Genomic DNA, 15,112 nt, shown 5'->3' on the forward strand with positions numbered 1-15,112 from the left:
TAGTTAAACTGAATTTATAAGTACACATTAATCTGTACTACTAAGTAAATGTTTTAAAGTTAAAAAAAAAAAGCACATTTTATAAATACGTGGAAATATGAGTAGATTACATAGTTATAAGGGGAGTTGTAAAAAGCTCCCTGGAAAGAATGAGAAGTCTTTATGTAGAAAGAGGAAATCTATAAGCCAACAGAATACTAGACTGGGAAGCCTTATGGAATTTTACAATATGTACAACTTTTCAAAAAACTAAAGAAACTAGATAAAAGAGAAAATAAGTATATTATAAATTAAAAAGGAAACAAATCATCACTTATTAAAAAAAAAAGAAAACCGAAAAGAAATTGTACCTGATCATCATTTTCATCTGAAAAGGTTATTGATGTCAGCTTGTAGTTATTCTTCAATAAAAATTCATTGACTAAGAAGTTTAGAGCTCTCTTTTCAAGAGGTTTGATTGGCTCCTAGAGATAAATAAAAGACAGATACAATACTGTAAGTCTTCTTCCTTCAATACTTGTGCTACCATTTCATATGGAAGATACTTTTAGATCTGTCATTCACCCACCTGAATTTCAGGACTTGATTTGTAATTTTTTCGTTCCTGTAAAGGAACTTCGTGTTCTGGTGGAAGAAAATATGAATAATATTTTACTATTTTACATTAGAAAATATCTCAGCTACTTCTACATTGTCAAAGTAGAAAATGTCTCAAAAAAGTTTATGTACACCACCTGCAGCCTTTGTCAGGTTGGCTCGGAGGGCCTGAATGGTCTCCTTGGCTTTCCGTAGTTCAAACTCCAGGACTGGACAGGGATTTGGAATAAACACACACAGGCATCCAACCAAGAAAAGGGAAACAAAAATAAAAAAATAAAAAGCAAGGATGGGTATGAAAAAAAAATACAATTTGTATTGAAAACAGAAAGCATGCAATCTTTATGAAACTTGTGAACGCATGCAGCAGAGTTGATTTGCAAGCAAACTGGTGAATGTTTTCCATAGTTTTAGAATACAGGGGACTACTGATCAAATGTTCCAGCTGTCTGACAAGGAATAGCTCTATTTAAAAGTAAAATCTATGGCATACTCTCCTTTAGGTAAATAAAAATCTTAGTAATTTAGGTGGTTGTGTTTCACTCAGTCTAGGTAAGAAATGTAATGGAATGTTTTCAGGTGACATAATTTTAGGGGAAAAGACAAAAATTAGATGAAGTCCTAGCAAATACACTTAAAGAAAATCTTAGGATTAAAAAAAATGTATTTTAAAATGCATTATCTAGAATAATGTTATAAATCAACATACAGAAACATTAGTGAATATAGTCCTTCATTAAGATGTTGAAAGAACAGGGTTTAAATATTTAACAAATGTGGGATGCCTATCAATTTTTCTACAAACAAGTATGTCTTCTATAAACAAGCACAGATATGTTAAACATATATCTAAAAAAAAGTTCTGAGGGGGTTATTTTAGGTTTCATTTAAAGCCAAAGGATAGAAATAGTTTGTCTTTTAATTTACAATTAAGATCATTCTAAAGCAAATGATTGAGTACAATTCTACAAGTGTGGTAATCTAAGGATACTGAGTAAATTTAAGTAAAATTTCAAAGTTTCTGACAACTCTTCAAATAGATATTTGTTCATAGTAAGAGGTACTAATGAAACTTAAAGATTTCTCCTATTACCACAAAGTCTGATTATAAGATAAACATGAATACTGAGGAGACATTTTAATGAGCTCTTTAAAATGTTTCATCATGAGCAAGATTTAACTATATGTGTCTTTGCTGGGAATTTTCTTTAAAATATATAAATACTGCTCTGAAGAAAAAGCAAGCTTAGATGTGGGGGAAAAAAGCCATTTGTGTGAAGTAAAGCTCTGAGAAAATTAAGTGATCTTTGTCACAATTGGATATTTAAAAAAATTATAATTTAAATAGTTCTGCATAAAAATTAGCAAATTTAACACTTTAAAGATGCATTTTTTCCTCATTGACTAATAAACAGAATAAAGAAGATGGCAAATGAAATGCTATCAGAGACAACAAGGCTATAAAAATATATGGAAAAAATAGAATTCACTCAGTTTGCATATTTTCATTAAAAACTTAAGATGTAACTGAATCACATCTGGTACATTAAAGCCAATTATTTTGATGCACAGAATTTCCCTGCAGCAACACGGAAGCACAACTAAAAATCAGATGACATGTATGTGACTATTTCTTTTTTGTTAGTCAGCAATGCTGATCTGCAAATATTTCTGTGCAACAAAGTTAAAACATTTCCTAAAACTCAACACTTCTGGAAACTCTTAGAGTTTGTGTTTAAAGTCAGACTGCACACATTCAATGTGTTAGGTAAGTACAGAATAGGTTTACTTTTCTTTTTATTTCAAAACTTTAGGTAATTTATTTTGATTTAAAAGCACTTAACTATACCACAAGCAAAATGAGTATACATATTATGCTTCCAGAATCACTTACAATTTACTAACATATTACAGAACAATTGCAGATCAGAAATGCCCTGCACCAGAATGAAAGAAATATGAAAAAAATAAATTAAAAAAAAACTGGTTAAAACACAAACTGTGAAAAAAACTCAGATTCAACTGGTGAAAGTTTAGGTGACCAAGAGCAAAACACTAAATGATCAAGGCACAGAAAGCCAGAAAAACCCATGTCAGACGGCAAGAATTTATATTTTTATGCACATCTACACATACATTGCCAAATGTCATTAAAAGGTACCAATGCTCTGGAAAGATAGTGCTTATCAAAATGAATTCACTCTGCTGCATGTTTCTTAATATACAATATAGACTTTAAAAGACAAAGGCATATCTTTGAAGCCATAGCACATCTCTATAAAGGCACAGTATGATCAAGTATTTGCAGTTATGTGAGAAAGTTTCACAAGAAAGGTCTGAACAGCTATATTTATACATATATAAATTTGTCACTTCTTCATTAAAAAAATATTGGATTAAATCTCAAAATTTATTATCCTGTAAAGAGATACATTGTACCAAGCAACCTCCAAGTATTTTTCAAATATTATAATTCTTCATAAAAATGTTTGAAGAAGTACATGTTTTTAAAAAACACTGTAGGAAACAACTACCAGCCTGCTCACTCCACTATTCCAACCCTCCACTAGCCCAACCCTGCTGAATGCAATTTTATTGGAACTAAAGTAATCGCAGACATAGGTATATTCTAATACTGCATATTACAATCTTACCAAAATATTTAATGACTAAGTCAGTATAAGCAATTCTAGATTAGTTGAGATAGTTATTTCCTAAATAGGGTTGGATAATACTGGCATTATATCAGGGGTACTTGAGAGCTTCAAGATCAGGTGCTGGTGACTTGGGATATATACAATTGACCATGTCGAGACACCAAAGGTGCAGTGTTAAATTTCAAAGCAGAAAGAAATATTGATTCTTTGTTGCCCCAACTAAATATATTACTAATATTATCTTGAAATATTTGTTAGTCTTACTTCTTTTGGCACAAAACTCAAAATAATACATATTTTAGATCTTTCCTATAATACTGATCAGAATATTATAGTGGTAATAAAATACCACTTCCCCATCCTTAATACTTATTTTATTATCCCAGGAAAGGTTCTAGGAAAAGAGGAAAATTCTCATAAGAATATGAATTAGAATAAAAATAGATTCCTAAAATAATACAAAAATCCCCAGGCAGTACCATCACCACTCCTTCTGGGTTTAGAGAATGCTCCCTGCCTATTACAGACCTAAGAAAGGTAGAGGACTGTTACGCATGACCTAGTAAATAGTGAGAAATAAATGAACGGAAGCAAGATGCAATCTCCGTGGTTTGTAGACATTTAGTTTTCTATATTCTTCTGAGGGGGAAAAAATTCCTCCTCCTTAAACTTTAAAAGAAGAAAATTCTTCCCATTATTGTTCCTCCTGCTCAGGTTCTCTTACAGATTCCTCTATCATTCATCTCAAAGTTGGTGTTTCCCAGAGTGTCCTCCCTGGTCCTTTTCTTATTCTATATACTGGGATGATAAACATTTCACTCTTACAGTTTTACTCTCAACAGTACTCTTAAGATTCAGAAATCTTTAAACTTCTTCCCCAAGATAAACAGGGCTACCTGTTTATCAACTGGACATGCCCACTTGAATGTCTCATAAACTTTGAATTTGATCCTATCCAAATGAACTTCATCATCTTCCTCTCAAATCTGTCTTCCCTCCTCCTGCAGTATCTCTTCATTAAGGGCACCACTATCTACCAAGAGGCCCAAATAAGAAACCTGGAGATTACTCTTCACTTACCTCTTGCCCTTACTCCCACATTAATTCAATGTCAAGCCATAATGATTCCAGCCCTTGAATCCTAAATAACCATTCATCTCAATTGTCTCTGCAATTGTCCTAGTTCAGACCTTTATGACTTATATAAATTTTAACAATTTACAACTCACATCAAAGGCTTGTTGCCCTTAAAAGGCTTGTTGGAGCATCTATCCTATTTTAAATCATACAAAACCATAAATAAGATTTAAGTAAAGTTGAAAATAAGAAAAACAAAAAGTACTGCAAACAGGAGGTAAAGATATTTGTACTAAGGAAAAATATATTATAATAAGACAGATAGGCTTATTTAATCCTGATAAAGCTGGATATGTATGCTGCAGCCCAACAGCTAAGGAATGAGAGGGCTACTGATGATGCTTCTTACCCAGGGGGTAAGGCCAGGTTAACCCACAGGCAAAAATTTGAATTTCATTTTAGAATGTTTACTAGATTATGTAGGCTTAAAAAGGCTTCATATGTCTACTTTGTTGTTTATTGTTCCCAGAACAGTATAATACCTTGAATATAGAGGACTCAGCAAATGTTAGTTGTATGAATGGGCATTCCAGTACTTGATGCCATATCTAATAAATCTAAACATCAGTGATCTTACCAGCATTCAGTAGTGTCTTTCCCTGCAAATTGGAAAGAACAGTTTCTGCAGTTCTCTAGATCCCAATACAAAGATTAAGGTATGAACTAGAGAAGTAATACAGTAACAGGTAGAGGTATGAAAACAAATAAAATCAGAAACTCTGATGCTAAAAGATGGATCAGGTGAACCTGAGACAGGGATACAGATGGTTCTAAAATCAACAAGTTCCTTATCACTAGTTCCAAAGTACTGAACATTTATTTGTATTACAGATATAGACAGGTTTTAGTACAAATTCCTTGATGGCAGAAACTCTGTCTATTTCATGCGTCTGTATCTAGCGCCTAACATAATACCTAATATGTAGCAGATGCTCAAAATGTCTAATTAAAGAATGGCAATCCCAATATCTAGAACATAGATGTCCCTTGCTATCTTGAAGAAAACTTGAAAATTTAACAGCTACACTGTATGTACACTGTACAGCTTTGTTTAATAACATATAGAAAGGCTTTTACTAAAAAGTCAGTTAAATTAAGCTCATTTTGGTTTGGTGTCTACTAAATTCAGAAGTGGAAAATATTTGAAATGAAATGCTTTTGAAATTTTACTTTTTTGGAAAGAAAATGACTATGTTGAAACAGTCTTGTATGGGAAAGATAAGATTCTGCTATCCACATGAATGTACCGATGAGTCAAAGCTCCAGCCTGGTACTTAAAGATACATCATGAGCCCTGGAATAAAAACCTATATGTTCACATCTAGATTTTGCCCTTTAGCCATATGGAGGCTACTGGGAAAATTTTTCAATCTTGGTAAGCTTTTCAGTTTTCTGATCTATAAAATAAGGATATCATGACCTATCTTGAAGGATTGTTAACAAGGTTAAATAAGTATTTTATATAAAGCAACCGGAACAGTGCCTGGCACAGAGCAGGTGCTCAATAAACATTTGCCCATTTAGAGATCTTTTCCTCTTTAAAGGAACACCTGTACAGACTTGAAAAAATAACCAGATATTTAAATTTAGGGAAAAGATGATAAGAATGATGCTGAACCCACATGTAGTAGTATATATATGTCTCATAAACAGCAACAGTTTATTAAAGGCTGGAGCAGACCCTACATTTGCATCGTGGGGCAGCGGACTCAATATCTGTATTATCTATAATCTCCTTCTGCCCAAGACTGGTATACGAAAATAAAAGAGATTTTTATTCTTTCTCAGTGAGGTTTACACGTGATCCAATGATAGATGGCAGGATAATTATCTTTTCTGGATTGTTCATTTTTCGATTAGTTTCTAAGTTACTAGCAATGGTTAGCAAAGAGCCAAAAATTTTTTTGTAAATGGGAATTGTGATTAATTGAAATTTTCATCCACGTATCACACATTTGGTTCAATAATAGGCGATGGCACAAGAGCATTAAAAGTCTAAATGCCATTCTCTTGGAATAACATACATTTCCTTCCCTTTTCCAGTGAAGATGGAAGACAGCATTCAGTCACTCATTTACACTGAAGTATAGTTGATTTACAATATTGTCTTGAGCTTCAGGGGTACAGCATAGTCATTCGATTTTTTTGTATATTATATTTCGTTACAGGTTATTACAAGGTATTAGGTATAATGCCCAGTGCTACAGAGGGCATTGTTTATCTATTGTTTGTGTATCTATTGTTGTTTATCTATTTTATGTAGAGTAGTTTGTATCTGTTAATCCCATACTCCTAATTTGTCCCATCCTCTCCTCCCTCTCCCCTTTGGGGAACCATAAGATTGTTTTCTAGTCTACAACTCTGTTTCTGTTTTACGTTGATATATAGATTCATTGGTATTATTTTTTAGACTCCACATATAAGTGACACCACATAGTATTTCTTTCTCAAGACAGCATATATTTATACATTAGCATTATATAGTAAGCAAAAATTACTTTATCTCCCCAAACTTAGAGATAAGAATATAATCTTTAGATTAAAAATATAAGGTCAAAACTACCAAATATTTAAAATATTCACTCTTAGTTATGCTTAGTTATAACATATTGCTTAATTATAACATCTTGCTTCTATATCATTGTTCCCCCTAATTAGAAATACTAAAATACCTAAATACTGAGAATAATGATGAACCTCTTAAATTTTACTAAGTCTAAAATTTAGGTTTTCAAACAAAAATTAAAGGGAAGAAAATAATTATGTGGTCTATTTCTGGGTAGAAGTTATTTTCTGATACATAACCATCTGAACAACAATACAATATACAAAACTAAATATATTTGGTTAGTCTCTAATAAACCAAAATACCATGCATTTAATACTTAACATATAACAGAAAACACAGAATAGCTAACATTTACTATATAATTAAATATAACAATGCCACTTAACAAATGATATAATTAGTAGGATAAGTCTGTCCTAAAATTATTCAAATAATTCCCATTTGATTTGCTAATTTTCAGACAGTACTGATGTGATTTCTTTTTTGATACAGCTTTCAATTAATAATGCTTATGACTAAATCATGACTTGATATATGGAGCTGCATTAAACTCTTCCAATGACTTCTCCATTCAATTGATAATGCTATTGTTCTCACTGCTGAATCCTCTCTTAGCCTCTGTTGAACTAAAAACAATTACATCATTTTTTTCCCCTAACTCAGGGAAGAGATTAGGGAAAGAGAGATTTTTTAAACATTCAATAGCTCTATTCTTGAGTTATAAATGAAAACCACATATTGGAATGTCATTTTAACCAGGTCAAACCTCATCCTTCATGCTAAGAGGTAGCATACAGTGCAGTCAGTTGTGGGCTCTGCTGCTGGGTTATCTGCGTTCAAGTCTTAGCTCTGCCACTAAAGTCTTAATAATCTCTGAGTGCCTCAGTTTCTTGGGGAGGGGAGGATGATGATAATTCTATAACTCAAAGAGTTAATATACATTTACAACAGTGTCCAGAATGGAGCAAGTGCTATATAAAAATTAGCACTCACTTTTATTCATAATGACTATGACAGGCAAACATTTGGTAGGTTTTAACAAACTTGTCCCAGTAAATGGAAGAAAAATATTTCCCTCACAGGCTCCCATCTGTCCCACGTGGCATCCTTCCTGTGCCAGGTGTGCCCACCATTCTGGTGGATTAAAATACCTAACTGATGTCTGTCTGCTTCCCATCTATCTCAGAGTCAACGTCCTATGAAAACTACAATTCCAATAAGACATTCAAAAATTACTTCAATAACAGACAGCCACAGCCTTGAAGCACCAGAAAAGTACCAGTCACTTGACACCTGAGGAGCCAGAGCTGCTACACTGGTAAATCCCAGGGTGGACCCCCAGAAGAATCCAACTGGCCTCATTTGATGTGGGCAGAACACAGAGGGTACAAATTGGTTTTCTGAAGTCCCTACAGATCCAGTGGTGATGCCTAAAAGGCAGAAATGGTGGGAGGATGGAGAGGGGAAGGAGATTGGAATGAGAAACCAAGCAACTAATAAGGATGTTGGCCTTCTTTTTGGAATGGGCAAGGTCCTGGAGGCCCCTGATGGACCAAGCATTAACCCTTTATTTTCTGGATCACAGGCAAGTCAAGAGAAGTTTCTGGAGAGATGCAGTGATGGCCAGGGAGCATCCAGGGAACCAAGCAAAATTTTATTCACCAACCAGCACAGAAGTATTTAAACCAATTTTAACAATCAGTAGAGCTGTATTGGTATATAACACATGAATATTACTCAGCCCTGGTTTGGAGGATAAAAGGAATGAGGAGGCCAATGACCAACTAACTTTGTACTAAACCATGGCTAACTTAAACCTCTTTTACACCAGTTGTATAACTACATGGTTGTAAACTACTGGCTACAAGCAGAATTCAGCAAACTGTAGGTGTGCATAACCAAAAATTCAGAGCACCACTGGAAAGAGCAGTTGGGGGCTGGGATGTTCCCCTCAGCCAATAAATTAGTAACATAACTTTGTATAATAACTATATCAATATATTCACATATCAAATTATAGAAAGAAGAGAATTCTTCAAGTCATTTTATTATTTCTGGAATGTCCAAAAATCCAAATCTGTGTTTACAATCTTACTCACCTGCCACTCTCTCATCCGTTTCCCTGTTACCATCATCTGAATATCTTGCAAAGTCTAAAGAATCAAGGGTACTGATGCTCCCAGCTCGATCTGTAATAAACCAAAAAAAAAATAGAATTAAACAGATTTTTATTTAACTGCCAAAATAAGGGATTGGAAATCAATTAGCTAAGATTTTTTTTTCCAGTGAATAAACTGTGACTCTAAGATATAGGAATTCTATTAAAACAATAAGGTAAAAATGCTCAAACCAATTAAGCTACTTTGAAGTAACTCATGTTTCCCTGCCCAGATCTCTAACTAACTCCTGAATAATGGACACACAGGATATAATGCAAGCCCAGCTAAGGACAACAAAACTGTAAACAGTTTGAATTTTATTCCAAGTACAATGGAAAACAACAATAACACATACATTTTTGGAAAATCATTTTGGCTGCTGTAAGGAAAGTGATTTGTAGAGAGACCAGTTAAGAGGCTACTATGTAAATCAATTACACTTTAATATAAAATAACAATTAAAAAAAAAGAGGCTATTAGAGTCATGTAGGTGAGAAATGATCACATTTGGCCTAGAATAGAGGTAGTAGAAATGTGAGAAGTGTTCAGGGTTATTTTTTGATGTAGAACCAACATGTCCTGGTAGTGAAATGGATGTGGGTTTAAGTAAAAGAAAGTAAACAAGATAATTCCTAAAGACTTCATTTATTGAATTTGTAATATGGGATGCAAAAGGCAAATGAAGGGGTTTCAAGAGTTCTGTGTTTTAAGTGCATGGTGGTAGTGGGGAGTGTCCCTAGCTTTTGCCAGATTTTTAAGTGTCCCTAAACAGAAAAACACGATGTAAACATTCTCACTTAAAGGAAGAAATCAATGCTGATACTCACTAAAGGAGATCTAGTTAGCTAATGCAAAGAAGGGACAAATGAGAGGCTAGGTCAACTCATTCTATTAAATCATGCTACTTACATAGTGTCTACTGTTTATATATTGCTCTAAGGAATAGATTATCTGTGTTTAGAAAGCACAGTCTGGACAAATGAATGCAAGTTACAGAAATAAAGATTTGAACTCCACGTAGGGCTCCCTCACCTCCTTTTAAAACAATTAGTACATGCCAATAATTGAAATGGTTGACTCTTCAAATACAGCTATGTCATTATCAATGTACCACTTATCTTTAAATTCCTATTAAGTGAAATTCTATATATAGTACTCTTCTGAGAACACTGTTTCTATTCACAGAAGCATTTAATTCCCCTGCAATTTAATTATATCTGATAAATAACAACTTGCTATTAACTTAAGTTTTAAGACAGCATAAACAAATAACAGAAAATCAAGTATTACAGTACCATTCATTAGAGCATAATTTATTTTAAGCATAAACCAAGAAACACCAAATAACAATAGTAACCACAGAAATCTAGAAAGTTCATATTAAATATAGGCTGAACTCAGGAACATTACTCAGCAATTAAAAAAAAACTATTGAGATATATGCCACAACATGACTGAATCTCAATGCTTTATGCTGAATGATAGAAGCCTTACGCAGAGTATATAATGTATAATTTCATTTACATGAACTCTTAGAATAGGCAGTAGTAATTTATGGTAGAAAAAAATCATTATAGTGGTTCTTGGAGTGGGGGGCTGAAAGGGGTGGGGACTGACTGACCGGAAAGGAGCATGAGGGAACTTTCTGGGGTGACAGTAATGTTCTATATATTGACAGGAGTTTGGGTTATCATGAACTGTTAAGTATGATGTTGGTTGTTGATTCTGGATAAATATTTTTCTATTATGTTAAGTATCTATCTAATGTTAGTTTTCTAAGTGTTTTCTAGTATTTTCAATCACACATACAAGCCTAGGTTAGAGTATTTTCAATCACACATACAGGCCTAGGTTAGAGCCTATTTGATCACCATATATCATTCCTCCATTATACTGTTACTATTTCTCTAAAAGTTTCAAAGAAATCACCTATGCAATAGGAAGAGTTCTTGGGGAAAGCAAACACTGCTTAATTTTTGACTTGGTATTATTATGGCCATTGAAAAATATATTCTAATTATTTTTTTTAGTTCCAAGCCAACAATTTTATATTCTCCAAGAAAAAAAGTTCTAATGTCTTTTTAACTAACAATAACTATAGTATCATAAAAGAAATCTCCTAATTTATTAAAATTTATTCCATGTCAGAAAAAAATTATAGAAGGAAGTAATTTTAACTTTGATGGGGCTAACGTATAACAGATTTTGTACATAAAATGTACTTTGGAATTTAAGACTAATAGGTAATATTACCGCTCCTAGACAAATATGCACAATTCTTTTCCAGGGCAAGCACATGCCTTTCCAAATACTCTAATATAAAAGAGGAAGAGTTTGGAAAAATTAGCCTCTTTTATTAAGAAAGAAGCTACTACCACTTTCTAATATAAAGTATACCACAAAGCCTTTCTTCAAATTCCAAGATTGTGTAACTTCTTAGTAATTCACTTTACAACTCAGAAACCGAATGATCAGGGACTTTCATCATAGTTGGCAAACAAGTAAAACCTGTATGTAAGTTTTACTATGTCTGAAAACTAAAACCATTATACACAGTGTGACTATAAGGCATGCAGACTGACTTTATAAATCACATATGAGAGTAGTCTTATTTATATATACATTTAATCTTTTAGTACTAATGACAGAAGGTAACTTTTACGATAGTTAAAAAAATGAGTTTCAGACCCTTGAAAAGGTATCTTTCATGGAAATTATATAGCACTTTAAAAGCTAAGTGTACCAGGAAAATTGATCAGCTCCTGACTGGTAAAGAGCATTGGTTAATTCAGTGAACATTTAGTGAACAACTATAATGTACCAGGTTACTGACAGGAAGCTACAATAAAATATTGAATAATAATTTTTAAAGGTTATAGATATAACTGACTCCAAGAAGTAGAGTTAAAATTTTTCAATACATACTCCTCTCTATACTGCTTGAATTTTTTTATTTGTGCTTTGGTATTTTTTCCCCAAACACAGTTAATACCTTTTATGATATGGGCATTTTATAATTAAAAAGTCACAAAAGTACCCAGTTCACAGTTAAAGAATAGGAAGAAAAATAATGTCAAGCAATTAGCTTTAAATTCCAATTTGTTTAGTAAAGATCGTTTACTGAACCATGCCTGTGTCATGATAAGTAACAAAGAAAGAAGTATATAGTATATAAATTTAATAAACAGAAAGATAACAAATTTACCTTAAAAGTAATTATATCTAAATCTGAGGTCATGCATAAACACTTTAATATGTATCCACTTAAATTAAAAATGGATCTTAGGAATCTATCAATGGCAAAACATTTATATTTTCTGATCCTCAGTTCTTCTCTAACACTGGGACTCACTTCACTGACCCCTATGTTCAAAATATTTGAGAGCTAGAGGGAATCTTAGAGATAGTCCAACCCCTCCATCAACCCCAGTTTGATGAGAAATACTTTTTGACTGTTATATGTATATGGCAAATATGTACTCCTAGTCTGTGGCTTGTCTTTTACTTTATGTTAGCTTTTTACATACAGGAATTTTAATTTTGATACAAATATATCAATCTCTTACTTTAAAGTGTACAATTTTTATGTCTAAGAAATCCTCACCTCAAGGTAATAAATATGTTTTAATATTTTCTTCCAAAAGTTTTCAAGTTCCATTTCCCACATTTAGTATTTTAATTCATTTGGAGACTTTGTTTTCGTGTGTGTGTATGTGTATGGTAGGAGGTAAAGAAATAATTTCCCTGTAGAAGGAGAAAAATTTATTGAATAGCCTACCCTTCCCGCACTGATTTGACTCTTCTTCCTATACAAAAGACTCCTTGAGCTTGTTTCTGGTCTGTAATCTCTTTCTTACTTCACTCTGTCTACCTCTGCTCTTCTTTGCTTTTAAAGTACTTGTTCTGTAGATGGCAACATATATTGATTTTTTTAAACTCTTATTAAGTTCCAAAACAAAAATAAATAAAGGGAAAAAAACCTTTTCTGGCCATCCATTAGTTATAAAATTGAGTAAGTAACCATTGTCTAAGAAGAACACAAAAAGAAATTATATTTAAAAATAACTTACATGAATGTGATTAAACACATCTGTAAAAATGTAGGTACAATGCCTTTACAGACATAAAATACAATGCATTAACTGTACGGTAGTAGGTTTTAATGAACCATTACAAAATCCTAAATCCAATGTTTGCCTTTTCATAATTTATTTTACACTTATACAGACTTACTGCAAATGATAATAAATATTAATTCAGCTGACTCTCACAACAGCTCTATGAGGTAGGTACCGTTATTCTCATTTTTAGATGAAGAGACTGAGGCATTGAGAGATTAAGTTACTTATTCAAAGTCACAAGGATAAAAAAGTAGCAGAAACAGGATCCAAGCCAGGTAGTCTGACTCCAAACTGTGGTCTTAACTCACTATGCTATACAGCTTTTTCCCTTAAAATGAGCAGACTTCTTTGATCTAATTTTTGGTGGCTACTCAAAAAGAAATGCTATCAAACTTTCCTGTGAATTTCAAGTACAAATGTTCCCAGTATGTTTTTTAAACGATTATTTTAATTAGGATGCCATATACCCATTAGTCCCATTTAATCCTACAAATTAGTACTAGCAGACATCACCTATCTTTCTCAGTCTTTTATCATCAGCAAATCTGATCTAGTTTTCCCTCATCGCTTCATATATTTTTTCTTATAAAAGAAAGAAGTAACTATAAAATGAGTTTTTGAAGTCCTCTCACATATATACCCTCACGTAAACTTCATTAAAACCCTATAACTAGCAGTGGACAGAAATGATTACTATGCTTCACACAGAATAAGAAGGCTCTAGGGCTTCCCTGGTGGCGCAGTGGTTGAGAGTCCGCCTGCCGATGCAGGGGACACGGGTTCGTGCCCCGGTCTGGGAGGATCCCACATGCTGCGGAGCGGCTGGGCCCGTGAGCCATGGCCGCTGAGCCTGCGCGTCCGGAGCCTGTGCTCCGCAACGGGAGAGGCCGCAACAGTGAGAGGCCGGCATACCGCAAAAAAAAAAAAAAAAAAAAAAGGCGGCTCTAAAAGTAACAGAGCTGTAAGTGGCAGAGCAGAACTGAGGATCAGATATCAATACTACAAGTTGAGTGGTCTTCAAAAAATAGGCCAAGGGCTTCCCTGGTGGCGCAGTGGTTGAGAGTCCGCCTGCCAATGCAGGGGACACGGGTTCGAGCCCTGGTCTGGGAAGATCCCACATGCTGCGGAGCAACTGGGCCTGTGAGCCACAATTACTGAGCCTGCGCGTCTGGAGCCTGTGCTCCGCAACAAGAGAGGCTGCGATAGTGAGAGGCCCGCGCACCGCGATGAAGAGTGGCCCCCGCTTGTCACAACTAGAGAAAGCCCTCACACAGAAACGAAGACCCAACACAGCCATAAATAAATAAATAAAATTTTTTTTTAAAAATGGGCCAAGTTCAAAAGTATAGATGATCTAGACTGGCACAGACCTACTGTTGTTTTTATCAGTTACGCATCTTTCCACGGCTACTCTTTTACCAAGCCCATATTTCTCTATTTTATTCATACCAGTGTGAGAGATCTGTCACGTAGCTTGCTATAATCCAAATATATCAGCTCTAGGACAGTCTTCTTGATCCTGTTAAGTGTTATCGTTTGCTGAATCTTAGTAAATACCATTGCTGTATTCAATTATATCAGGTATTCATTTCTCAGAAATCTGAAGAATTTTTTTTTGATAGAAGAATTCTATTTTTAAAGTGAATTAGACAATTTACATTCAACTTGTTCAGATTTCCTGGGCAGATGTCCTTAGTTTGTAGAAAACATATGCATATGTGGAATTAGAGAGTTATCATGCTCCAGCGAAATGGGGGCCAGCAACCAGTTTAAATATTAATTGGAGGGAGGGAGCCGCAAGAGGGAAGAGATATGGGGATATATGTATAACTGATTCACTTTGTTATAAAGCAGAAACTAACACACCATTGT

At 33.9% G+C, this 15,112-nt stretch overlaps 1 protein-coding gene across 4 annotated transcripts in view; it reads right to left on the bottom strand.

The window, feature by feature from the left end:
- Window positions 1–15,112, bottom strand: part of RELCH (RAB11 binding and LisH domain, coiled-coil and HEAT repeat containing) — a 117,151-nt gene that overhangs the window by 94,121 nt on the left and 7,918 nt on the right. For all 4 annotated transcript variants that reach the window (XM_060120958.1, XM_060120957.1, XM_060120955.1 and 1 more), the window contains exons 2-5: window positions 9,060–9,149; window positions 735–806; window positions 569–624; window positions 351–464 (exon numbers count right to left, since the gene is read on the bottom strand). In XM_060120958.1, the coding sequence (XP_059976941.1) occupies window positions 351–464; window positions 569–624; window positions 735–806; window positions 9,060–9,149 (332 nt within the window). The remainder of the gene's footprint in view (window positions 1–350; window positions 465–568; window positions 625–734; window positions 807–9,059; window positions 9,150–15,112) is intronic.

Source organism: Lagenorhynchus albirostris, chromosome 14, assembly GCF_949774975.1.
Source record: "Lagenorhynchus albirostris chromosome 14, mLagAlb1.1, whole genome shotgun sequence".
Lineage (NCBI taxonomy): Eukaryota > Metazoa > Chordata > Mammalia > Artiodactyla > Delphinidae > Lagenorhynchus > Lagenorhynchus albirostris.